This window comes from Onychomys torridus, chromosome 5, assembly GCF_903995425.1.
Source record: "Onychomys torridus chromosome 5, mOncTor1.1, whole genome shotgun sequence".
Lineage (NCBI taxonomy): Eukaryota > Metazoa > Chordata > Mammalia > Rodentia > Cricetidae > Onychomys > Onychomys torridus.
The window spans coordinates 32135156-32160963 of NC_050447.1; the positions used below are offsets into that span (position 1 = coordinate 32135156).

Below are 25808 nucleotides of genomic sequence, written 5' to 3' on the forward strand. Positions count from 1 at the left end.
CATGACACACCTTGCCATATGGATTCTTGGACCATAAAGCTCATTGAATCCACCAGTGAGGCCTGGCACTGATATAAGCTTTAGACAAAACTTGAAGATAAGGCCCTATGTGGAACATGGCACAATCATGACATTTTATTCACAAAGAGCAGCTTTCTCTGAAATGACATTTAGTGGAATGGTGTCCATTCAGTCTGAGGGTGCATGAGCCCAGCCCAAGAAGGGGTTAGATTGTGACCAATACATGAAAACCAGAGATTTCTGCACACATTTATCCTCTGTTAGTTTTTTTAAATTTTTATGAAGCAGGGCTGGCAATCTTTTTCATTTCTTGGGTGACCAATGAGTTTATTGGGGTGTGGTGTCTTGGTGACAGATGTCGCTTACGGCAGCATGGAAAACCCAAAGTCAACCCCAACCCGAGTGATGACTCAGAAGAGCTGAATCCTAAGAGGTCTATGTGCGGTTTTCACACCACTCAACAGATCCAAGAATCTCATCTCCCCAGCAGTCCACTTTCAGAGTTGGCATTTGGGAGAACAGATGTTGGCAGGACGGCGTTAAAGAGAGGTACCAAGGAGAGGACAAGGCACACTCAAGCAAGGAGTTACATGCTAAGAACACCTTCTCTGTTGGTGAATGGGATCATGAGTGGTTGCTTAGGTGTACTGGATAGAAGTCCACCAGGAATGTGGTACTGTAAACAAGGTTCACTGTCTTCCTAGTGAGGTTCCTAGAGCCTTGTATTACATCTGGCAGAGGAATAAAGCTGAGCATACTTAGTCCTGCAGCATGATGAAAGATCTTGTCATTCTCCCTTTATAAAACATCTCTCTACAAAAGTAATTGTTGTCTTGATGTAGATAATCTGCAAAGACATTATTGTGTTGGAGTTCTTTCTTTCTCTAAGTTTTTTCATAGTATATACTAATGATACATAATAATGGTTTTCATTATGACATTTTCAAACATGTGAATGAGGTTTTTGTTCCTTTTCATTCCTCTATTACTCTCACTGTTCCTCTTCTCCATTTTTTCTGTCAACTGCTCACTCTTTATTGTCTTTTAAATAGTTGTTGATCATCCAATAAGTTTGATTAGAGTAACTAATTGGCTGAGGGTTTATTTACAGAAGTGTGGGTGGTTTGCTGGTAGTAATATCACTAAAGGAAATGTCTTTTTCCTCCAGAGCATCCATTACCCACCTAGAGATGCTGAGGAAGGGATGGAACCTCCTGAGCCTATGTGCCCCAGCAAGCCTTTATTGCCTGAACATCCTCAGGATTTTGCTGTATGAACAGATTCTTGCCGGATTGCCAGGCTTCAGTTAGAGAGTCTCCTATTTCCTTTACCTCAACGTGAGTGCTGGATTATCAGGCTTGTTCCACTACACCCTGCTCACACCTATCTTTTAAATTAATCCTAGGGAGTATGTGTAAGACACTGTCACCTTGATGCCCCTGTGGATGAACCAGTTCTGGCTGTGGTAGAAGAGGAGGTGATACAACTCTGTGTCTTCTTACAGTTGTCTGTGGTTCAGAGTTCAGGTACCCGAACAAGACTGTTCAGAAGAGCAGCCATGAAGGTGTGCACTAGACCTTGTTGTCTATAATGCCGAGTGACTATTAGAACCCAGGAATCAACAGGTAAGAGTCTCAGGCTGAGGGAAATGTGGCTTCCTTAGAGTAACCATGACTAGGCAGGAGATGTGGCAGGAATTTGCCAGAGTCCACAGTAGAATGTCTGAGGATAAGAGGCATCATGGTTTGCACACACATATTCTGCCCTGGTATTCTCTTGGCTCAGCTTCTGAAAGGGCCTAAAAACTATGTTACAGGCACAGACTACATACTCTGCCTTAGAAGCCAAGTTGCATCTTTGCCCAAGGCAAGATGCATGAAGGGATTCTGGACCTCTCATTTCAGCACTGTGCTGTGAGGCTGGAGAGCTCTAGTTCTGTTCTGGGACAGGAAACTTTCCAGAAACCTTTTGAGGGCACCTGGGTAATTCTCTGACCAAACGTGATGAGCCATAAGATCCCAACAATGTCTTAAAGGTGTTAATAATTTTATTGTTATCCAAGGGTCCTCAGCACCAGCAACCACAGTCTAACCATAGCCACACATAGAGAAGGAAATGTCCTATCTGTCCCTCTGTTCCTGACCATCTGCCTGGTCTATCTGACCTCTAGGCCCAGCATTCATCAGAGTCCCTCATACTGTTCTGCTCCTCCATGCTGAGTGTCTTTGGGCATCACTGACCCTGTGTGTGCTGAAGTGCCACCCTGTGAGCTTTAGTTGAGGCATTGTCCCTCACTGCTGTCTGTCATTAGTCATAAGCACCTCCCTCCCTGATCCATTGCCTCCTGACCTCTCAGTCTCTGACCCTGCAGGAATTGGCAGTTCTGACCCTGTTCCCATCTTCCCCTTTCAGAGTCTCCCACTGAACACACAGAAGGAGAAAAAGTCCAGAGGCTACAGCCTTCAGGAAGTCAGGAAGTTAATCCAGTGGCATGATCATCTAGCTTGGTGGTTCTCACCCTTCCTAATGCTGTGACCCTTTAAGACAGTTGTGATGACCCCCAGGCATAAAATTATTGTGTTGGTGACAACCAGAGCGCTTTCATGGGACTGACCCAGGCTCTCTGCATGTATGTTAAGTTGTGTGACTTGGTCTTCCTGTGGGAGTCCAAGCAGTGAGAGCAGGGGATGTCTCTGACTCTGTTACCTGCTTTTAGGACCCATTAGGAATGCTTCATCTAAGCTTGGTGGAGGAGAGGATTCCCTGTCTCACTGCAGTATGATGTAGCATGGCTGACTGAAATCCATGGGATGCCAGGAGTGTTTGAAGAGAAAAGGTAGAGGAATGCATGGAGTGGAGAGTAGAGTAGGTGGGGAGGAACAGGGAAGAGGGGAGGGAGGGGAAGCTTTGGTTAGGACTTAAAAAACAAAAATTATTGTATTGCTACTTTATAAATGTAATTTTTTCTACCAATATGAGTTGTAATGTAAATATCTGATATGTGGCATGTGAGATATGGGACCCATGTGCAAGGATCATTTGACCCTCCTCCCCCACCCACAAAGGGGTCAGACTGGAAACTGCTAAGCTCACTCCTCAGCCTGAGTCTGTGCTGCTGTGGGGTGCACTGTGTTTCCCAACAGGAAGCAGGTGTGGGCCTCTCCCAGGGAGGAATTTGTACCCGGGGGGTGGGGGTGGGGGTGTAGGTGGGAGCTCTATGGGAGACCTGCACTGACCAGCAGAGGTGAGGAGAGCCTGTGCTTATCAGGCTGATAAAGCCTCCTATCATTTTGCTTTTTTATTGCTCTCCCTTTTAGAAGGCACAGCATGCACTCTGAAGTCATTCTGAATATCAGTAACCCTCATCCCAAACCTCACCCTAAATCATGGTAACTCCCTTGTCACAGATCCAGCTGGGTGAAGGAGTGGGGAGCAGGAAGCAGAAGGCTGCACTGGAGATTCTGGATCTCTAAGCAGGTGTGTGTAGAGGATCCCACAGACGGAGAAACCACAGACAGAGAAACCACAGACAGAGAAACCACAGATGGAGAAGGCATGGACATTTGAAATTTGTACCTAGGGACTTAGGCCTGCAAATGCCCACCCCATGGACTGCTGTATCTCCCTTGGGATTTTTTCCACTGTCTTTTGCTTTTCATTTTTTTCCTTTTCAGTTTGATTTCATTTCATTTGAAATTTTAACTTTCCTTTTTTATTTCTTTCGTTTCTTTGTTTTGTTTTGAGACAGGGTTTCTTTGTGTAGTTTTGCACCTTTCCTGGAACTCACTTTGGAGACCAGGCTGGCCTTGAATTTACAAAGATCCTCTTGCCTCTGACTCCCAAGTGCTGGGATTAAAGGCATGAGCTACCACCGCCTGGCATTCTTTTTTATTTCTTCAATGACACATTCATCTTTCAAAAGTTTATAGTTCAATCTCAATGAGACTGTGTGTATTCTGTACTTTCTTTTGCTATGAGTAGGAAACTTTATCCCATTGTAATTAAATAGTACAAATTATTTCAATTTTCTATATTTGACAAAATGTGCTTTGTATCCTAGTATATGACCTATTTTGTAGAAAGTGCCAGGAGCTGCTGAAAACAATGTGTATTCTGTAGTGTTTGGATGGAATTTTATATAGGTAGCTGTTAAGTCCATTTGATCTATGATATCATTTAAATCATACTTTTCTATTTCTGTGTGGCTTTCTTAAGTGTCCATCTCCTATTCTTCCCTCTTCCATTCTGCACCCACACTAGTGCAAGCTCCCACTGAGATCAAACTTAGAGACATTTCTATCTACCTGACAAACAAACACTTTCAGACCCTGTTGTTTCCAACACTGGGACTCTCTGGGCTCTCAGAACTGATGATAAAGCTGAGATACTGGCCCATGAACAGGAGTTTCAGAATCCTAGGGGACCTTTCCTGGATACAGAAAGAGTACAAGGTAAAGATCCTGAACAGACCACTATGAATTCCTGGATGAGCAATCTCAGACTTTAGGACACCTGAGGACTGGCTAATCTTGGCTCCTTCTGTCCAGCCCCCAAGTCTAGTGCACCCACAGCCCAAAACAGTAGACTTTTCTCTTTAGTGGTTTGCAGTGTTCCCACTGGCATGGTACAGCCATGGTTTCACTTGCCTCTTCCAATCAGTAATGAATTCTACAGATTCAGTGTCTCCATCCAATACTCTCTCTGTTCCAGACAGTATTTTTGTGTTTTTAGCCCCCTACTAGGAAAAGATATACTCCCCCTTCTTCTCTCTCTTCTCTCTTTCCAACCTAAGGAATGACTGGGCTATGTAAGATCCCTCAAGTTGAAAATTACACAAGCAGTTTATTTCTATTACCTGGACTACCTGATGTGTCCTCTTAATCCTGGGAAGCTGTGTAGCATGACTTGGGGGAAGGTGCCCGTGTGCTCTGTCACCCAGTGAGACATCTCTCAGAAGCCTTTTGTGGATGATGATGGAGACCATAGTAAATATGTACAATGAAAAAGAGCCTCAAATCTGTGTATATTGGACAGTTGTATGTACATATTCATTTGAAAGAGAGAGAGAGACAGAGACAGAGATTGAGACAGAGACAGAGAGAAACTAAAAGTTCAAAGATATGGTCTAGACATAGAAGCAGGTAGTCTCATTGCAGATCTTCAACTCTCCATCTTCTCCTCTAAATCCAGTCTCTTCAGCCTCATCCCCAGGTCTGCACCAGAACACCAGCCACAGCCTCCCTTCCTCCTCCTGGACCCATCTCCAGGGATCCCACAGATCTTCCCTTCTTAATGTTCCTACCTCCACCTATTGCTTTGTTTCTCTCTCCAAATGCAGCAGGCACTCCCTGGGAACCCACAGGCCACTTAGACCAGGGAAATAAGTAAGGTTATTGCAGATCTTCACCTCTCCCTCCATTCCTCCAAATCCAATCCCCCAGTGTAATCCTCAGCACTGTAGTAGGGCTGCTGTAGTTTCATCCCGCTCACTGCCCCCATTCCTGATGGACTAACTCAAAAACACTGCTTTCCTCACTCTTTTGAACACCTTCAGATGTCCCCCCACCTCAAGTGCATCTCAATTCCTAAGTTTCAGCTCCCAGTCCTCACAAACACATTTTGCCTCAAACTCCCAGTGGCCAAACCTATTGAGTCCCGAAAGAATTCTCTGTGGCAACACACAGATTACACACTCTCCTATGAATCAGAGAAGGCAACAGAAACCAAGGGAAAAAATGTCCACCCAACAGAGAAAAGACAAGATGTCAGCACTAAGAACTGTAATTTTTCCAAACCCAGATGCCTAGATGCCAGTGTAAAAACAGAATCAACAACAGCCAGGATAAGATGTCTCCACCAGAGCCTAGCAACCCTACTACAGCAGGCTCTGAATATTTCAACATAGCTGAAGCACATGAAAAATAGTCTTCACAAATATGATAGAGGTCCGTAAAGGAGAAATCAATAGATCCCTTAAAGAAATGTATGGAAACACAAATAAACAGTGGAAAGAAATGAATAAAAGATGCTAAGACATGAAAGTGGAAAGAGAATCAATAAAGAAACACAAACTGAGAAAGATGTGGAAATGAAAAATTAGGAATTGACCATAGTCCACAGTCAAGCTTCACCAACAGAATACAAGCAATGGAAGACAGAATCTCACACATTGAAGACACAATAGGTGAAATGGATACATGATTAAAGGAAAGATTAAATCTAAAAATCTCCTGGCACAAAACTTGTAGGAAATCTGGGACACTATGGAAAGACTAAATCTAAAAATAATAAGATCAGAGGAAGGAGAAGATACCCAGGGCAAAGACACAGATAATGAATTCAACAAAACCATAGAAGGAAATTTCCATAACTTAAGAAGATGCCTATCAAGATCCAAGAGGCATACAAACCACCAAATAGACTGGAACAGAAAAGAAGTTCCCCTCAGCACATAGTAAAACAAAACAAAACAAAACAAACAAATAAAAAAAACCCAAAACACTGAATGTGTAGAGCAAAGTGAGACTATTAAAAGCCAAACAGGCAAAAGACCAAGTAATATATCAAGGTAGACCTATTAGAAATACACTTGACTTCTCAATGGAGACTTTAAAAACCAGAAGGGCCTAGGCAGATGTGCTGTAGAGAGTCTGAGACTACAGAGGCCAACCCATATTACTATACCTAGAAAAACTTTCTATCACCATAGATGGAGAAAATGAGACATGCCATGATAAAACCAAATTTAAACAACATCTGTCTACAAAGCCATCCCTAAGGAAGGTGTTAGAAGAAAAACTTCAACCTAAAGAGGACAAATATATTCAGGAAATACAGAGATTAAGTAATCCAGGCAACAAATAGACCAGGAAAGTCAAAAGAAGACACACACATAACACACACACACACACACACACACACACACACACACACACACACACAGCATTACTACCACCAGCAACAACAACACCACCACCACCAACAACAACATCAACAAAATAACAGGAATAAACAATCATTGGTCACTGCTGTCTCTCAACATCAGCAGTTTCAATTCCCCAACAAAAAGACACAGATGAACAGAATGATGGGAAAACAGTATCCATTCTTCTGCTGCATCCAAAAACTACACCCTAATATCAAGGCTAAATATCAACTTCAGATAAAATGTTAGAAAAAGTTTTCCAAACAAATAGATCTAAGAAGCAAGCTGTTATGGCCATTTTAATAACCAGCAAAGCAGAGTTCAAATCAAAATGAATCAGAAGAAATACAGAAACTGCATACTCATCAAAGGAAAAACTCACCAGGAGAACATTTCAATTCTTAGCATCTATGCCCCAAACACCAGGACACTCAGGGTTGAAGAAGAAGCACTAATATAGCTGAAATCACATACTGACCCTCACACACTGATGGTGGGAGACTTAAAAACCCATTCTGGAAAATGGACAGACCATACAGACAACATTTTCCTTAAACACAAAGAATATACCTTCTTCTCAGCACCTCATGACTTTCTCCATAACTGACCACATTTGGACACAAAGCAAGTCTCAAAAAATAGAAAAAAAATTGAAATAATGCCCTGAATCCTATCTGACCTCCATGGATTAAAGCTGGATATTAACAACAGAAACAAAGAAACCAAACAACTCTCTACTGAATGTAAAAAGGGTCAAGACAGAATTCAGAAAGAAATTCAGAACTTATGGGACACAATAAAGGCAACTTCATGGCACTAAATAACTACACACAAAAACTGGAGCATCTCACACTAGTAACTCAGCAGAACACTTGAAAGCTCTAGAACAAAAAGAAGTCACATCAAAAGGAGTAGATGGCAAGAATTAATTTAACAGTATATGGATGAAATCAATAATATAGAAAAACAATACAAAGAATCAATGAAACAAAGAATTAATTCTTGAGACAATCAATAAGATTGACAAACTTTTATCCAAAAGACCAAAAGGGGGCTGTAGAAGATCCATATTAACAAAATTAGAAATAAAAAGAGGGATATAACAATAAATACTAGAGAAATTCAGAGAATCATAAGACCATGCTTTAAAAACCTGCACTTCATCAAACTGGAAATTCTGAAGTTCATGGATAATTTTCTCCATACATACCACTTAAAAAGTTATATCAAGATCAGATAAGCAATTTATATAGACCTTTAACCCCTAGAGAAATAAAAGTGTCATTAAAAGGCTCCCAATCAAAAGAAGTCCAAGGCTAGATGGTTTTAGTGCAGAATACTACCAGACTTTCAAAGAATAGTTAATGTCAATACTCACTGTATTATTTCACAAAATAGAAACAAAAGGGACATTATTAAATTCATTTTAAAAAGCTGCAATTACCCTGATACCCAAACCACAATTTTTCCAAAAAACATAGATGCAAAAATACTCAATAAGATATTTACAAACTGAATCTAAGATCCATCAATAAGATCATCCACTATGATCAAATAGGCTCCATCCCAGAGATGCAGGGATGGTCCAACATAGGTAATTGATAAATATAGTCCACCATATAAATGAACTGAAAGAAAAAACACATGATCATCTCCATGGATGCAGAAAAGGCCTTTAATAAAAGCCAATACTCCTTCATGTTAAAAGTTTGAAGGGATTATATACATACCTCAACATAATAAAGGCAATTTCCAGCAAATCCATAGCCAACACCAACCTAAATGGAGAGAAATTCAAAGCAATTCCACTAAAATCAGGAATAGGACAAGGATGTCCACTCTCTCCATTTCTATTCAATATAGACTGGAATTCTAAGCTTGAGCAATAAGACAACTGAAAGAGATCAAAGGGATACAAATTGGAAAGGAAGAAGTCAAAGTGTCTTTATGTGCAGATGGAATGACAGTATACATAAGTGACCTGAAAAATTCTACTAGAAAATTCCTATAGCTGATAAATATTTTTATCAAAGTAGCTGGATACAAAATTAACTCACAAAAATCAGTCACCCTCCTATATATAAAAGATAAATGGACTGAGAAATTAGGGAAATATCTTTTACAATAGCCTCAAATAATATAAAAATCACTTGAGGAAACTCTAAGCACTTTTTATAACATTCTAAGATTTTTATGATTAAAAACTTCAAGTCATGGAAGAAAAAAACTGAAGACCATATCAGAAGATGGGAAGATCTTCCATGATCAGGGCGCAGTAAAATTGATATAGTAAAAATGACCATCCTCCAAACATGGCTCTACAGATCAATGCAACTCCCTCCAAAACTCCAACATAATTTCTAGCTTCATATGGAAGCACAAAACATCCAGGATAGCTAAAACAATCTTGAATAATAAAAGAAATGCCTTAAAAAAGTCATTCCATTCGTTTGGCTATTTGAACCCTTGGGCTTACACAGGGACACTTTGCTCAGTCTGGAAGGAGGTGACAGGACCTGCCTGTACTGAATCCACCAGGTTTAAATGAATCCCCAGGGGTGCCTTGATCCTGGAGGACATGGGAATGGAGGGGAGGGGCTGGGGAGAAGGTGGGGGTGCAGGCGGGAGGGGGGAGGACAGGGGAACCCATGGCTGATGTATAAAATTTAAAACACATAATAATAAAGAAAAAAATCATTCCAGATTTCAAATAGTGCTGCAAAACTGTAATAAAAATAGCATGGTATTGGCATGACAACAAGACACATTGATCAATGGAACCCAACTGAAGACCAAGACGTAAGTCCACACATCTATGGACACCTGATTTCTGACAAAGAGACCAGAAGTGCACACTGGAGAGAAGACAGCATCTTCAACAAATGGTGCTGGTCAAACTGGAGCCTGCATGTAGAAGAATACAGACAGATCTATACTGACTTCCTGAAGTAAACACAACTCCCAATGCATCAGAGACCTCTACCTAAAAGGAGATGCACTGAACCTGATAGAAGGGAAAGTGGGCAATGACCCTGAATGAATTGGCAGAGGAAAGGATTTTCTGAACAGAACACCTTTAGCACAGGTACTAAGATCAACAAGTAATAAATAGGACCTCATGAAATTAATAAGCTTCTGCACACACAGGTACAGATCTAAGCAGAATTCTCAATAGAGGAAACTCAAATGGCTGAGAAACACCTAAAGAAATGTTTAACATCCTTAGCCATCAGGGAAATGCAAATCAATACATTTCACCTTACACATGTCAGAATGACCAAGATCAAGAAGTGACAGTTTATGCTGGCAAGGATGTAAAGAAAGAGGAACACTCCTCTATTGCTGGTGGGAGTGCAAACTTGTACAACTGCTATGGAAATCAGCATGGCAATTTCTGGGGAATATGAGAATTGGTTTCCCTCAAGATCCAGCTCTGCCACTTCTGGGCATATACCCAAAGCCTGACAACTTCTTTAAATGCTCACTACATGTTTCATGACTTAGCAAATTTGTTCTAGATTATAAATCCAAAATCTGAATACATGTGATCACATGAATCATGTGTGAGACTATCTGTACAGCTTTATTAAAAACCAAACCTAGGATGGAAGGCCTATACCTATAATGCAACCTCTTAGGAAGCAAAGGCAGTGAGGTCATGAGTTCAGGGCTAACCTGGGCTACATTGAGACCTTGTCCCCCAAAAGAAGAGTAAATAAACAAGTGCAATAGTTGTGCATAGATTAAATGGATAGAACATGTTATGTGCACACTTGGATGGCATTCCACAATAAAACAAAACAAAAACATTATGTAAAGTGACATAGCCAGTCAGAACATTCTACTTATGTTGCATTGGAGACAAGCTCTAATATTGCAAGATAATGTCTTGTTGCTTTGAAGCAGGATCAAAACTAATGAATTACAGCAAAGGGGCCCAAGGAAAGCCTTTGGTGGGGGAGTGAAGTCTGTTCTATATCTGATGTGGTGGGAGTTGCATGCTTTGAAATTTTCTCAGACTTACTAAACCATACACCTAAAATAGATTAATTTAATTGCATTTAAACAATCCACATTAGTTAGAGGGTATAGTTCATGGGTAGAGCACTTGCCTAACATGCACAAGCCTTAATCAAGATCAATCTGTAGCCCCATAAAAAACAATCCACATTCAAGCTACTAAAAATGAGATAATTATTAAAAGTCTAAAACACATTCTGACTCCCTGTTGGAAGTTTAGTGTGTATGTACAGAACTGAAAAGCAGAGACAAGCTAGCAGTAGGCAAATCAATAAATGCTCTACATATAGAATGGAAACAGTGTAAGTTGGGGGATTTGGCTCAGTGGTAGAGCACTTGCCTAGTAAGTGCAAGGCCTTGGGTTTAATTGTCAGCTCAAAAAAATAAAATAAAATAAAAATAAAAAGGCCAGCCAGTGTTGGCACACACCCTTAATCTCAGCACTTGGGAGGCAGAGGGAGTTGGATCTCTGTGAGTTCTAGGCCAGCCTGGGCTACCAAATGAGTTCCAGGAAAGGTGCAAAGCTACACAGGGAAACCCGGTCTTAAAAAAAAAAAAAAAAAAAAAAGATGAAGAAGGAGACTGGAAACAACCTGAATGGTCAGTCTCACTAATATGAAAATCTTCCCTGTGTCCAGTTCAGATCAGCAGGGACCTGATGTTGTCCTTGGGATGCCATTGTTTACACATTCTACCAGGAAAGGGCACAAGATATAATCCTTGAGACCTCCAGCCAGAGACCTGTTTCTTACAACACAACAAATCCATGGCTAGCTGGACCCTGAAATTATCAATCTACAAAACTATAATTTGTTACTGTTTATAACTTATTGAGGTTATGCTTTTTGTTTTGTTCTGAGATGTGGATCTTGTTATCTTGCCCTGGGCTTATGTAATCTTCCTGTCTCAGCCTCCAAACATCTGAGGGCACAAACACTAAGAGCCTAATTTGTAGTTTATTATCTACTGGGAACAGCCTTGTGACTTATGAAGGCCACAGGGCTTAGGGAAATCAGGTTTTCTATTAGCAACTGACAAATATGAAAAAACATGAACTTGCTGAGAGAGGACCTGGGATTTCCTGTAGTCAACATTGTCTGAAGCTTCTGCCTCATTTGAAGAATGTCTGAGGCTTGGAAAGAGAGAGAGAGAGAGAGGATGGGGAAAGGATGATGGGAGGGAGCAAGGAAGGAAGGAAGAAAGAGTGGAAGGAAGAAGCCTAATCACAGTGAAGTGTTAAATAAGACGGGGACTTTCAGGCTCACACATCCATATGGTTACAAGAGTATTTATTGAGTCTAATAAAATGTGTCCAGAAGGATAAGGAGTAACACATAGAGGATTTGTCATATGTGACCGAAAGTGCAAATGCTGAGGTTAGAAATGCTTCTGTGAGTGTTGAAACAAATGAAGATAAATCAATGGAATTTGTAACCTGAGGAAGACCCCATCTTACTTTATTCCATAAACCTTTCTTGTCACAGGACACTAAAGCTCTGCATGCTTGACCTGAGCCCCCTTTATCTCCTGGATCTTCTGGGGCAGAGTCTTGGTCCAGAACTGCAGCTTTGTGGCCTTCAGGGCTCGGCCCACAGCAGGATGGATGTCCAGCTGCAGGTACTGCTCATCATGGGCCAACTCGGGCCAGTATGGTAGACCCACACTGTTTGGGTTGCTGTGGATAGGTCACCAAGAGGGAAGGATAAGGTCACTCTCACCCAAGACTTTGTCCCATGATTTGGGTCAGAGCAGTGGATGAGTGGGCTAAGGGTCAGAGGATAAAGAAAAACTAGTCTACTGATAAAGAATACAAGTGTCACATATTGGACACATATTAGAGCCTGATCCATGTGAAATAAGTTAAGCTGTCTAGTTTTGTCTCTCCCTCTCAGAAGGAAAATATAAAGAAAAGTATCACAATACGATGACTCACCCACTAGGTTTCTGTGGGATGAGCAGTAACTAAAGCTGGAAGGTATCTGCCTATGTGTGCCCTGGGCTGGAGAAGACTATGGTAGAATTAAGGACCTACATGTGCTAATGAGGCACACCCACATGGGAACCCTGGATGAAGACCAAGACAAAAGGAGTTTGAGGGAAGGGCATATTCTCACCCATGTCTTGCAAAGTTGGCCCAGTACTTCATCATCCTCCTGTTCAGCAGCTTCTCCTCCACAGTGAAGTCAGCTGCAGACAGAAGGAGACAAGGACCCAAGACCTAGCTACCTCATGCACATGCCAACTCATGCTCTACTATAGCAACTGTATCCCAAACTTGAATGTGAGGCCTGGTATATACTCTTCCATCAGCACTCAGAATCCAGGGTCCATCCAAGCCTCTACCTGAATTCTCACAGGATCACTCCTACCCCAGTGTGCTCTCATTCCTTTTAGCACAAGCTGGACTAGGAAGGTTCCTATTCTAACCCTGGTGGACTTTTTGTTTGTTTTTTGTCTTATTTTTTTTTTCAGCTTAGAAATGTTGAACATTTGCCCCTGTTCTCTCCCAGAGCCTCAGTTTCCTCAGCTGGACTGAGAATTCAGAAATCCCTCAAGAACTCACCTTGGGCTCCATTCAGCTCAAGGAAAACAAGGAACACTTACCTTTCGTGCCCCAGAAGTAGGAGCCAAAGACAAAGGCTAGGTGATCACCATGGTCAGCTCTTACATGGGATGGCCTGACAAACTTGATAAAACTTGGTTGGTGCTGGAACTCATAGAAGTAGACTGGAGCATGGGAACCTGGGAGTGAAGACACACATTGACATAATTTCTCTCATGGAGCTTTTTGCCCAACCTTTCCTGTAATGTTATCTGGAACCACAGATTAGTGGTGAGCTCCAGGCTGGAGAACTGACTATGGGAAACCTTTTGTTAAAGAGTGACCCTGGCATTCCCAGATGAGTAGCTGTGACAAGACACCAAGTGTAACTAACACATTCCCTCCTCTGGACCTGGATAAGATGCCATTCATTTACTCTAGACATAAGTATTTACTGTAGTAAGTGTATTCAGGTGCCTGGTATCAGAGACCTGGTGAAGACTTGGGTGAGGCATGATACTACAGAGCTCATTTAGGACCAACATTTCTGAGCTCCTCATGCCCTTGGTCTTGTTAAAGATGTACTCACGCTGAAAATGTGCTACTTGGAGTGCAGGGATCACAAACATGAAGTCCTCCATCAACTCCATGAACTGTGCTTGGAGCGTCTGGGGGTCCTCAGTGTCCCCCATGTACTCTTCCATTAGCAGGTCACTACATTCAGGAGGCAGCATCTACACCAGAAGGAATCAGGAAGAGCGATGTAGGGAGGGCCCCAGAATATGTAGGCAGCAACCTCCTTGTAAAGAATGTGGCCAGTGACAAGACAGGATATAGAGGGAAAGGTATGAGCTTTGGGTGAGCCCACACAGAAACACACACATACACTATCACTTATTTCTGAGCCTGCCATCTGTGAAGAATATATGGGAATACTCTCTGTTAGGACAGGATTCCACATTGCTCACCATCTGTGCTGCTGTGCTCTTCAGAATAGCTGGCAGGGTCTCTCTGGTTATATTCTTTATGACATGATCAAGGCCCTTCAACTAGGAGGCAGAGGAGAGTCTTAAGGATGGGTTGGATCTAGATAAAAGTATCTCTGAGGTCCCACCACCCACCATTTGAGTTTAGATTCCCAGAAGCTTAGAACTAGGTCTCACCATAGGGATTCCCCAGCCACACTCATCACTGTCGATACCAATAATGCTAGGGACAGGGTGAAAATCCACAGAGGCCAACAGTTCTTGAGGGTGCCTAGGTAGGAACATCCCATCCACCACACCAGGGATCATAACGAAGACCTATGGGGCATTAAGGGTCAGTGCTGAAGATCAACCAAATAAATATTCTGATACCCACTGAATATCTACAGCATTTTCCTATTTTCTATCTCATATCAGGGTGCTATGCTCACTGCAGAAGAAAGGGTTGCCATCCAAATTAGCCTTTCTTGTTCTTTTTTGTACACAGCACTAGAGGACATCTAACCAAAGAGACAAGTTAACTAGTTTGAGTAGCAAGTACTGGCAATCCCACATCCTGGTGACCAGGTCCTCCAAGCCACACAATTCTCCAAACCTGGTTGATAGCCAGAATTTCTGCTTCACTCTTGTCTCGTAGGCAGTGTACCAGGGCCTCTGAATCCTTGGCTTCACATCCAGATAGTTTGGCCACCGTCTGTGAAAAGCACAGGTAATGGTTGTCTCATCCCTCTGAGAATGGAGCAGAGTTTCCTTGATTCCAGTAGATGTCATTCCCTCAAAGACCACATCCTACTGTTTGTTGTGTATGAAAGACTTAAATGGAAGTGTTCACATTTTGAATTGCCCAGAGGTGACAACAGGGAAAGGGACCATTCTACTTGCATATTTGTTTTGTTGTTGTTTTGTTTTTTTGTGCATGGCATTCATATGTGACAATGGGTATGGTATGTCATGTTTTGCCTGTGAAGGACAGAGAACACCCTCAGGGGCGTTACCCCTTGTTTGCATTTGTCTACACTGGCTTAGCTGAATTATGACCTTCCAGGGAGTCTATTGTCTCTGCTTACCATCTGTGCACAGGAACACTGGGTTTACTGACACATATTACCATCTCTAGCCTTATGTGGGCTCTAGGGATTTGAACTTAGGACCTCATACTTGCATAGCAAGTATTAATACCAGCTGACTATTTCCCTCAATCCATGTGTCCCAGTTAGATTTGTTTATTTTTTTGTCAAGTTGGCACAAGCCAGGACAGCTGGAAAAAGGAATTTCAACTGCAAAAATGCCTGTATCAGATTGATCCATAGGTGAGCCCAGGCTTTTTCCTTAAAAGTGACTTATGTAGCAGGGCCCATACCATTGTGGGCAGTGCCATTCATAGGCAGGTGTCCTGGGCCATATAAGAAAACAAACTGAGGAAGTCATGGGTAACAAGTCAGCAAGGAGTGTTCCTCACGGGCATCAGCTTGAGTTTTTGTCTCCAGGTTTCTTTGTGAGCTCCTACTCTGACTTCCCTTCAAGTTGGACTATAAACTATAAGCTGAAATACAACTTTTTCTTACCACATAGCTATTGGCCATGGTCTTTATCACAGCAATAAAAAGCAAACTTGAAACCATGCACATGTATCTTTGCCAATGATGGCAGCCACGGTGCATAGCTTTTCTGTGTATATCACACTCAGCAAACATAAACCAGAGAGGGGTGGATTCTAAATTTTATGCCTTTTAGAAATTAATGGAATGAAGCTATTTCCCATGATCCTTATTCCCCAATTAACATAATACCAGAGTACTACAGGCAAGGACTGAAGCAGCAAAGGGCTGGTAGTGTAGAGTGCACTCACTGTGTAGACCACCTCAGATGTGTCAGAGATAAGGTCAGGCAGCAGGGCCACTCCACTCTGCATAATGGCTCCATGGAAGAGTCCTTTGGACATGGGGGACACAACAAGTGAAGACACACTTGTGCCTCCTGCTGATGCGCCAAAAATAGTGACCTTGCCAGGATTGCCTCCAAAATAGGCGATATTCTGCTGTACCCAGTGTAGGGCAGCCACTTGGTCCAGGTAGCCCCAGTTGCCTCTGGCGTGCTGGTCTCCAGTGCTAAGAAGTAGCAGGAGCAGGAATCACAGATCTGTCCATGTTCTACTGAGACCACATTGTCCAGCTCAGTCCCAAAATTACCTGAAGAAGCCAAGGATACCCAAACGATACTGGATAGCAACCATTACTATTTCTTCAGTAGCTGCCAGTTTGGATACATCATTCATGGAAGCTGTTCCCATAACAAGTGCACCACCATGGATCCATACCATCACCTGGAGATATCAACACAGATCTCAGCAGGACCACACCCAGACCAGCTGCCTATTAGATTATAAATGTCTTTGATCTGTGCAGGTCGACTTACATACAGATCTCCTCATGATTTCAGGACATGCTCCACAGATGATTGCTCCAGGCCTATAAGCACATTTCCATTCCCACTTCCCCAAACAGAAAATCTCAGCATTAATTAGTGGATCTAGATCACAAGTAATGTGATCATGACTCTTAGACCCATCAAAGTAGAGCAAATAGGAATGTCTTGAAGAGTGTCTTTCTTGATTACTATTTAGAAGAGTCATCAGATCCCATTGGCACAACACATAACCTGCAGCTAGAAATTTTGGTGATGTCAATATACAACCCTTGAGCACTTTCTAGAGTGGGTCTGCCAGGTTCAAGTTGGTAGAAGAATTCCTGGTTTAATCAATGACCTAGAGCCTCTTACCTTTAGAATCCCAGTGCTCTGTGTCACACACCCAGGTTTAAGCAGTTCACCATGGCTGGGGTGACCTTCTTGAACCCAATAAGGTAAGACTATTAATCAGGGTCTAAATTACAGTGTTCAGAATTACTTTGTCCCTTCCAATCTTTCTGAGACAGAAAATTCCTCTTCCCAAGCTAACCACAGTTCAAGACACTCACAGGTAAGTTAGAGCCTTCATGGGCATGAGCTGGTGTATAGATGTTGAGATACAGGCAGTCCTCGGACATAGAAGTGGGAGGCACGATCAGATTCATCTTCTTTGCCATCTCATTATCCATCAAATCAGTCTGCAGACACCTGGTGAAAATGGAAGACAGTTAGTTCAGGATATGTAATAATCAAACCTAAGTCTTAATTTGCACATTCTCTCAGCCACCTTCAGCTACTGCTTTCCATGATGACCTGATAACATATGATACCTCTCTAAAGTCCCTTCCCACCAAGGCAGAGTCCACCAGCTCTGTAGAAACGCTAATAGAGCAGGACTTTCAGGGAGACCTCTGGTCAGATAGTAATATCCTGAGTGCTAGTTGATGGGGACTTCTGGCAGTCTCTATGAAAATGATTGCCTTCCTGTACTATCATCCATCACTTCTATACTATTCAATTCCTGGTGTAGCAATTAGTTTTGACTGTTGACTTGACACAATGTAGAATCTACTGGGAAAATAATCTTAATAAGGGATTGTCTAGATCAGTGAATTACAACTTTACAAATTCTTTAACACTTTAACAAAGTTCCTCATGTTGTGGAGACCTCAAATGATCTACTTTGTTGCTACTTCATAACTTTAATTTTGCCATATTATGAATAGTGATATAAATATATGATATACATGATATCTGATATTAGACCTCTGTGGGATAGCACCCACCGGCTGAGTACCACTGGCCTAGATCCTGTTGGTCTCTAAGCATGTCTGTGGCAAATTATCTCGATTATGTAAATTGAGATAAGAACACTTGTCTAGTGTAGGAGGTACCATTCCCTAGGAAGTGGCTTCTGAATTGTATAAGAATGGAAAGAGTAAGTGAAGCATTAGCAAGAATGCTTATGTCTGTAATGATAGGTAAGTAAAGCCTTTATGTCCAGCTTTAAGTGAAATGCACAGTAAAGTCTTTGAGTCTGAATTTGAGAGAACTGTTTCAGCAAAGCCATTGCTATGTTTGAGTTAATCAGTAGAGGCTCAGAAATTGTTTTGGGACTGTTTAAGCCTTGAAGAAATGTTTCTCTGGAGAGTCTGTGCTTGGTGCTATTTGAGAACTTGGAGCTACACTGACCTTGGTGAGGACAATCCTGGCATTCTTAATTTTGATAACAGCTTGCTATAATCAAAGGAGACTGAGATGTGTGTGGGTTGTCTGCTCTCACAAGCAGCAAGACCAAGATGACTTTGGTAGTTGGAACCTTTCCCAACCCCAATTAACATATTGCATATTTGAATGAGATAATTGGAGTGAAGTAACTGAGTGTCAGTCTTTTCCAAAATGCTGTACCCCTCTGCTCCTTCAGAAAATGAAGGCTTGGCATCTTAGTGATCTTCTTTCCCCACTGCAGCACCTATGACCCAACATCAAACAAGATGTGTCCTTTAGGCTCTGATCCTTATTGGGGATGTGATGTGATCATCTCTTTTGAATTTCTGCCCCTGTGGTTTCCTATCTATGGTTGATTATAACCTGTAATTGTGACCCACAGTAAAATCTACCTTCACTACATTGCTCTTGTAAGGGTACTTTATCACAGCAACAGGAAACAAATTAAGACACTTGGGTATTGGAGTTCTGTGCACACATAGGAACTACAGGGATGAATGGACAATAATACTATAGGGTAGGGAGACATTCTCCATCTCACTCCAGACTCTCAAGGTACCTCCTTCTTCCACATAGTCTCCAGATGAAAGCAAGTGTACTTGTTCCTTAGTCAACGACACATGGACAATGGATGGTCACAGTGACTGTGAAGAATGGTCTTAGTCTCTCTCCTCACAGCAGTACCTGCAGCTAAATCCCTACAGGTGTCAAGCTGTGATCCATGAGCCTAGCACAGTTGTTCTTCTCTAATCCTAAACACATTCATTGGAAACATGCCTGGGAGACTGCCCTCAGTACAGACTGAAGCTGCTGTAGAGCTGAGATGGAGGAGGCACTGCATTGTGGCCTAGAGCTCAGGCTGGAAGTCCCCTGGGCCCCAGAACTTACTTGGCTGGATGGGAGGTCCCATCTCTCACACCACTCCATGGCTCAGGAGGTTCAGGGGGTGCAAAGCGCAGTGGTCCTACAGGTGGCTTGGCAAAGGGAATTCCCAGGAAAGTATAGACACCAACATCACTGTCTTTCACATGGACAAGACTTCCTCTCACTTGCCCTGTGTGTGTGTTCCTGATGGGGCTGGATGAGTCCTGGCCTGTAAGTGGAGAGATGTCATCAATTGTGATTCTTGGGAATTCCTACCTCATTTTCACTGTGGTACATGGGGAATATTAGCCCAGTCCTCAAGGTTAAGTTGTGAGATGTGGAAATGAGTTCATCTGGATTACCTAGAGCTTTAAACCTTGTCCATTGGCCCTCTTAAAAATTGACAGGACACTTCCCTAGTCAACAAAATGACAGACTCAGAGCCACTTTGAATTATTAAGGAAATATTGTCATTATCCACGGTCAGAAGGAGCTCTAGTCACAACCACACACAGAGGTGGGATATGTCCCCGTTACTCTTCTGTCCATGCTGGCTCCTCAGTGCATGGTATCCTTACACAGCTCTGTCTGTGCATGTACCACAGGGTCTATCATGTGGTCTCTGGTTGGGGCATTAGGGGGTCCACAAACCCATACTTTCATCTGTCATCTCCACCAGCTCCTCCCTCCCTGGTGCTTCCCTCCCACAAGCTCAGTCTCTGACTGCAGAACTGGGACAGCTCTGACCCTGGTCCCCTCTGCTCTCTTAGACAGACTCACCATGCACATGGAAGAGGAGAAGCAGGAGCCCAGAGGCCACAGCATACAGCCAGACAGGAAGTCTATGGAGTGGCATGTTTAATTCCAGTCCTAAGTCTGTGCTGCTACAAGATGACACTATAATAACAACAGGAAACAGAACAAGTAGACTTTGCCCAGGCAAGAATTTGTACCTTTCAGGTGCAGGAGTGGAAATTTATCTGAGTTGAGCAAAGTTCTTATTGCAGGAGAACTGATAAGGCAGAAGCCACAGGGAGCCAATAGCCAGCAGGACGGCAAAGCCACCTCTGCTGTTTCTGCTCCTTCCCTGGCCTCTGGGATAGACACAGCATGGCGGCTGAAATCATTCTGTTAGGCCAGGATCCCTGTCCCTGAACATGGAGTCACCATAGTGTAAGGGCAGGAGCTCTAAGTATGATCTTCATCATCAAGACTGCTCTGTGCTGTCGGGACTTATAGAGTAGTAAGTCCACCCTCAGGGTCCCCTGTTCTTATGGTGATCTGCGGATCTGCAAGTCCCCTCCCTATTATGTCATGCTGGTTTCTTTGAAAGACACTGAAATTCTGGCTCCTCTTCCTGTGTGTGCTGCAGTTCAATAACACCTTCAGGTCCTAGTGTAGTGGTTCTCAAACCCTCTAAAGCTGTGACCCTTTAGTACAGTTTTGCATGCCAAAAGAGGCCATGACCCACAAGGTTGAAAAACACAGCCCTAGTGGGCATCAGCAAGAATCATGATTTTGGTGAAGTCCTATGGTTGGCCTTCAAGGCAGTGAATGAAACCTGTAAAATGTAGTAACCTAGGATGACACAGGTTTGTGATATGTAGGGGTATTGGGATCATCAGGGTCAAGAAGGTAGGAGATAGAGCCTTTTAATGACAGAGAAAATGCTTTAGAGAAACAGAGAGACAGACTGAGCACCATTAGTCATCTTTGTATACTGGAATATATTATGAGAGAATGTTTTTAATAGAGGACCTAAAGAAACTTTACGGACAATGATAAAGTCAGAATAAATTAATAATCCAAGAGATTAAGGAGAATGTTTGTGTCACAGAGACCCAAAGAGTTTATGGGGATCTGTGGAAGTTTGAAATAGCCTTCCTTACATGGACAGATACTCAGGGAGACAGGGATAGGATGTTCTTCTCCTGGTCATTTCTGGACCTTCTGATGCTCCCATCCCACTTCCAGGACACAACTCAGAATCATATTCACAAATATATTCACAGATGTCAAGAGGATGCGAACATGAACCTGATAGTATCTCAAGGCTCTACAGGGGAGGTGGGCAGAAACTTCAACCAACTCCAACAACACACAAACACAGAGTCACACACACACACACACACACACACACACACGTACACACACACACACACGTACACACACACACACGTACACACACACACACATGTATACACACACACATACACACACACACACACACAGAGGGAGAGTTACATACAAACACACATACACAAACACACACACACGTACACACACATACACACACACACACGTACACACACACACATGTGCACACATACACACGTACACACACACACACAGAGGGAGAGTTACATACAAACACACATACACACACACACACACACACACACGTACACACACACACACGTACACACACACACACACACACACACACACACACACACACTCACAGCATTGTCTGGACCAGCACTGACATGAGAGCTGTTGCTGAGAGAAGCACAGCTGTGACCTGCACACAACATGGCGGCTGCTGTGGTGGGATCAGGAAATGAGGAGATGACACAAAGTCTCCCACTGACCTAGAAAACCTACATGCTCTCTAAGTGTGGATACTGGGTGAAGATAAGTGTTTGGACACCACGGGTTTGTTAACTCTTCTTTACTTCAGAAAATGTCCTGACTGGATGCTGTGCAGTCTTAAGCAGTCCTGATCCTCTCTGCCTGAGAGTGCAGGGAGGTGTCCAGTGAGATCCTCCTTCTGCTGTGTGTGTCATCTCTACCAGCTCCCACCTTCCCTGCACCTCCTCTCCAACAGCACCATGCTTTCACACTGCAGAATTAGGCAAACCTGATGAGTTGCAACAAGAAAATTTAAGAGTTGCAAATCAGCCTAGTGACTCTTCTGTTGCAGCCCTCCCCCATCTGACCACATGATCAGCATCTTTGGTGCCACCTTTGTGGATGAAGACAGGACATCAGCCACTCAAAGCCACCCAAGAGCAAATTGTTGACAGTTTTCTGAGTCAAATGCTCACCCTGTCCCCTGTGACTTGCTGACTACACACAAGACTTACCAGACAGCATCTTTGTCAGTGTGTTTCACTGAGGGTTTCTGCCTGTGATGCCTACAGAAATGGTCCTGCTTTGAACCTGCCTATACCCACAGTGCTTTATCTTCAAAGAAATTATCACTGTGAAACCCTGTGTAATCGAGGAACATTTCCTTCTTGCTGGAAGTTAAAAAACGGTATTCCAGACTAGGAGTCATTGGTGAAAATCACATTAGATGAACATATGTTTTCTTTTTCTTCTTTTTGTATTTGTTTTAATTTTTGAGACAGAGTATTGTATGTAGTCCAAAGTGGCCTGCTATCTCAGCTTCTCGGATTCTGGGTTCACAGGTGTGTCACAAACCCTGCAGCTATTATAATCTTTCTAGATAATCCTGGGCATTCTCTTTAAGCCTCCACCACTTGATGTTCCCATGGATGACACAGGCCAGGATGAGACAGAAGAAGACAGAACACACTCTCCCCCGCCCCCCTTACAGTTGTCACTGACTCTGAACCTAGGAATCCAAAGAAGGGATATTCCACACAGTAGCCACAAGTGAGTCAGGCAGATCTTTATGCATGGAGAAACCTCCTGACCTCCCTAATCCTGGTGCCCCAAAGCAGGGGCCACAGATGAGGTTAATTTAGTCAGTCTGACTGGGGAGACTCAGAAGAAGTCACAAAGTTTTCACTATCAGGTTGCAGAGGCCCAGCAGGAGGCCAACAAGGTTCACACTAGGAGAGTGTAAGTGCTACACACACACCCTGAGCATGAAGCCATTCTGGCTCAACTTCTGATAAGGGCCTGTGAGTTGCTGATAGGCCCAGAGCACACATGCCTTTTGCTCCTGAATCCAACCTGCCCTTGCCCCAGCATAGTTGCATGATGAAGGAAACCCAGGGACCACTAAGGTTAACTGAGGAATGTGGGACACCAGGAATTTCTGTATGCTCCAATAACTTTACACATTTTGATGGCTGCCAGGCCACTGTTCTGTCTTTGAGGCTGACACACTCAGAGATCTCTGGTAGCATGAATGCATTATATCATTATTATCCACAAGTCCAATAGCAGCCACAACTACAAAATCACTGAGGGAAAAGATCCATCTGTTCCTCTATCCCCTGACCTTCAGGTCAGCACAGCTCAGATCCTCTACTACTGGGCTTCTCAGTGTGGGTGACGTCATTCTGTATCAGTGATGCTTTGCTTGGGAGAAGGTATTCTGTGGGCTTTGGTCTGGGCATTTGGAGTCAGTTCTCTCCTTCTATTTGTGGGTTCTGGGGTTGAAATCTGGCCACCAGCTCAGAGGCAGGAACTTTACCTGCTGAGTCATTGAGAGGCCCTGGTAAGGGAATTTGAGGACACATATTTCCTACAATTTCTTCTGACATGTCTATGAGTTACTCCCTCTCTGTAGTCTCAGCCTTTGGCTCTGCAGAGCTTACCAGTTGAATCTAAGGTTCCCTATGTGCCCTTAAGAATCTCCCCTGAATGAGATGAAGGAGAAGCAGGATCCCATAGGCCACAGCATTTGACAAGTTAGGAAGTTAGTCTGGTGGCATAATGGATGCCTAGGTGTGACTGTGCTACAGTGGAGTGCACTGTGTGTTGTTGACAGGAAGCAGAATGTAGGGACCTTGTTCAGATAGGACTTTGGATCCGAAGTGGAGTAGATGGAGACAGGGACAGGTCACTGATATGTCAAGGTAGAGGTTACAAGAGCTAATGGACAGCAGAGAGGGCCAAGCCACGTATTAATTCCTGCTTCACCTTTGTCCTCTGTGGAAGGACAGATGAGCTCCCAAGGTCCCTCTAGAATACCAGCATCTCTTCCCTTTCACCTGGAATCACTCCCATCACAGTCCTTGCAGTAACAAGCTCAGGGCAGGTGTTGGGGTGGAGAGGAGGCTGCAGAACACTTAAACTGGAAATACCAGGAGGGGTTCTCTAGTAGATGCATGCTCAGTATGTCACAGGTGGAGAACAGAGAACAGGATCCAGCTGTGAGAAAGGTGACATGGATGAAAGAGACCTGCATGTATATGCCCACCACCCTGCAAACTGCTCCCTGCTTTAAGGACTTACAGTTTCCTGAATCCATATTCAGAGTCCTTCATCCATTGAAGTCATGATTTTAAGTCTACACATCACACTCCTTGCTCAAACACAGCTATTTCATTGAAATGCACTATAAACCTGGCACCTCTGAAGTACCTATCCTCCACACAGTCCATGTCCATACTGCCTTATTTTCATGGCCAGCTCCTACACAGATCAAGTTTACAGTCCTTTACCCACTCAACAAATATATTCTTTTAATTTAATTTTTTGTTGATTTTTTTTGTTGTTTTTTAATTAAGAAAATTTTTATTCATTATGCATACCAACCACAGATCCTCCCCTCATCCCTCCTCCCTCCCCCCTCAGGCTTCCTTTCCAGCCCACCCCATCTCCTCCAAAAGGATATGGCCTCCCATGGGGAGTCAGCAAAGCCCAGGACATTCAGCTGAGGCAGGTCCAAGCCCCTCCCACTGCATCAAGGTTGTGCAAAGCATCCCACCATAGGCAATGGGTTCCAATAAGTCAGTTCATACACCAGGGATAGATCCTATTCCCACTGTTAGGGGCCCCTCAAACAGACCAACCTATACAACTGTCCCAACCATGCAGAAGGCCCACTGGAAGCTCCACAGCTGTTGGTCCAAAGTTCATGGGTACCCACAAATTTTACTTTATTTACCTATTAAATTAACATTCTTGTCATTTATTGCTGGAGATTGAGAGAGTATACAGCAGGTGACAACTAGTATTCAATAAGTTGACCCAATAGATGAATAACTCTCTGATGGGAAGCCCCACTTGGTAAGGACCATGGGATCATTGACTGTAAATGCCTGGTTGTTTCTATCTGTAGTTTTTCTCATGCATCATTACTTTTCTTCCCTGAAAAAATAGCTATGGGTATTTTCCCACTGCTTGTGTGTTTATCTCATGAAAATATTCCATCTTTGGGCACACATATAGCTGTGGATGGTCAAGAAGATGATTTCTACTTCAGCTGTATTATTCTGATGAATATAAATCGTACCAGGATTTTTTCATACTCAGACTGATATAGGAAAATAATTGTATTCTCAGCTACTAAGACAACTTTTCACACATTTAGCTAAGATTTCAGAATACATCCAAAAGAAACTAGACACCCCTGCAGAGAATATGGATAGACAAGTTCCCAAGTGTCTGTTGA

The 25808-nt window shown here is 43.0% G+C and overlaps 1 protein-coding gene across 2 annotated transcripts; it reads right to left on the minus strand.

Moving 5' to 3' along the window:
* Window positions 1-12454: 12454 nt before the first annotated feature.
* On the minus strand, window positions 12455-20348 carry LOC118584512 (liver carboxylesterase-like). 2 transcript variants are annotated; one of them, XM_036188805.1, is made up of 12 exons: window positions 20273-20348; window positions 19517-19721; window positions 17470-17608; window positions 16684-16817; window positions 16344-16602; window positions 15090-15188; window positions 14672-14812; window positions 14477-14557; window positions 14098-14242; window positions 13571-13708; window positions 13081-13153; window positions 12455-12641 (listed from the first exon to the last, which is right to left on the minus strand). In XM_036188805.1, the coding sequence occupies exons 1-12, from the start codon at window positions 20346-20348 to the stop codon at window positions 12455-12457; spliced, it is 1677 nt and encodes a 558-aa protein (XP_036044698.1). The 2 variants fall into 2 exon arrangements, with proteins under 2 accessions (XP_036044698.1, XP_036044699.1); XM_036188806.1 differs by lacking the exon at window positions 15090-15188.
* Window positions 20349-25808: the final 5460 nt, after the last annotated feature.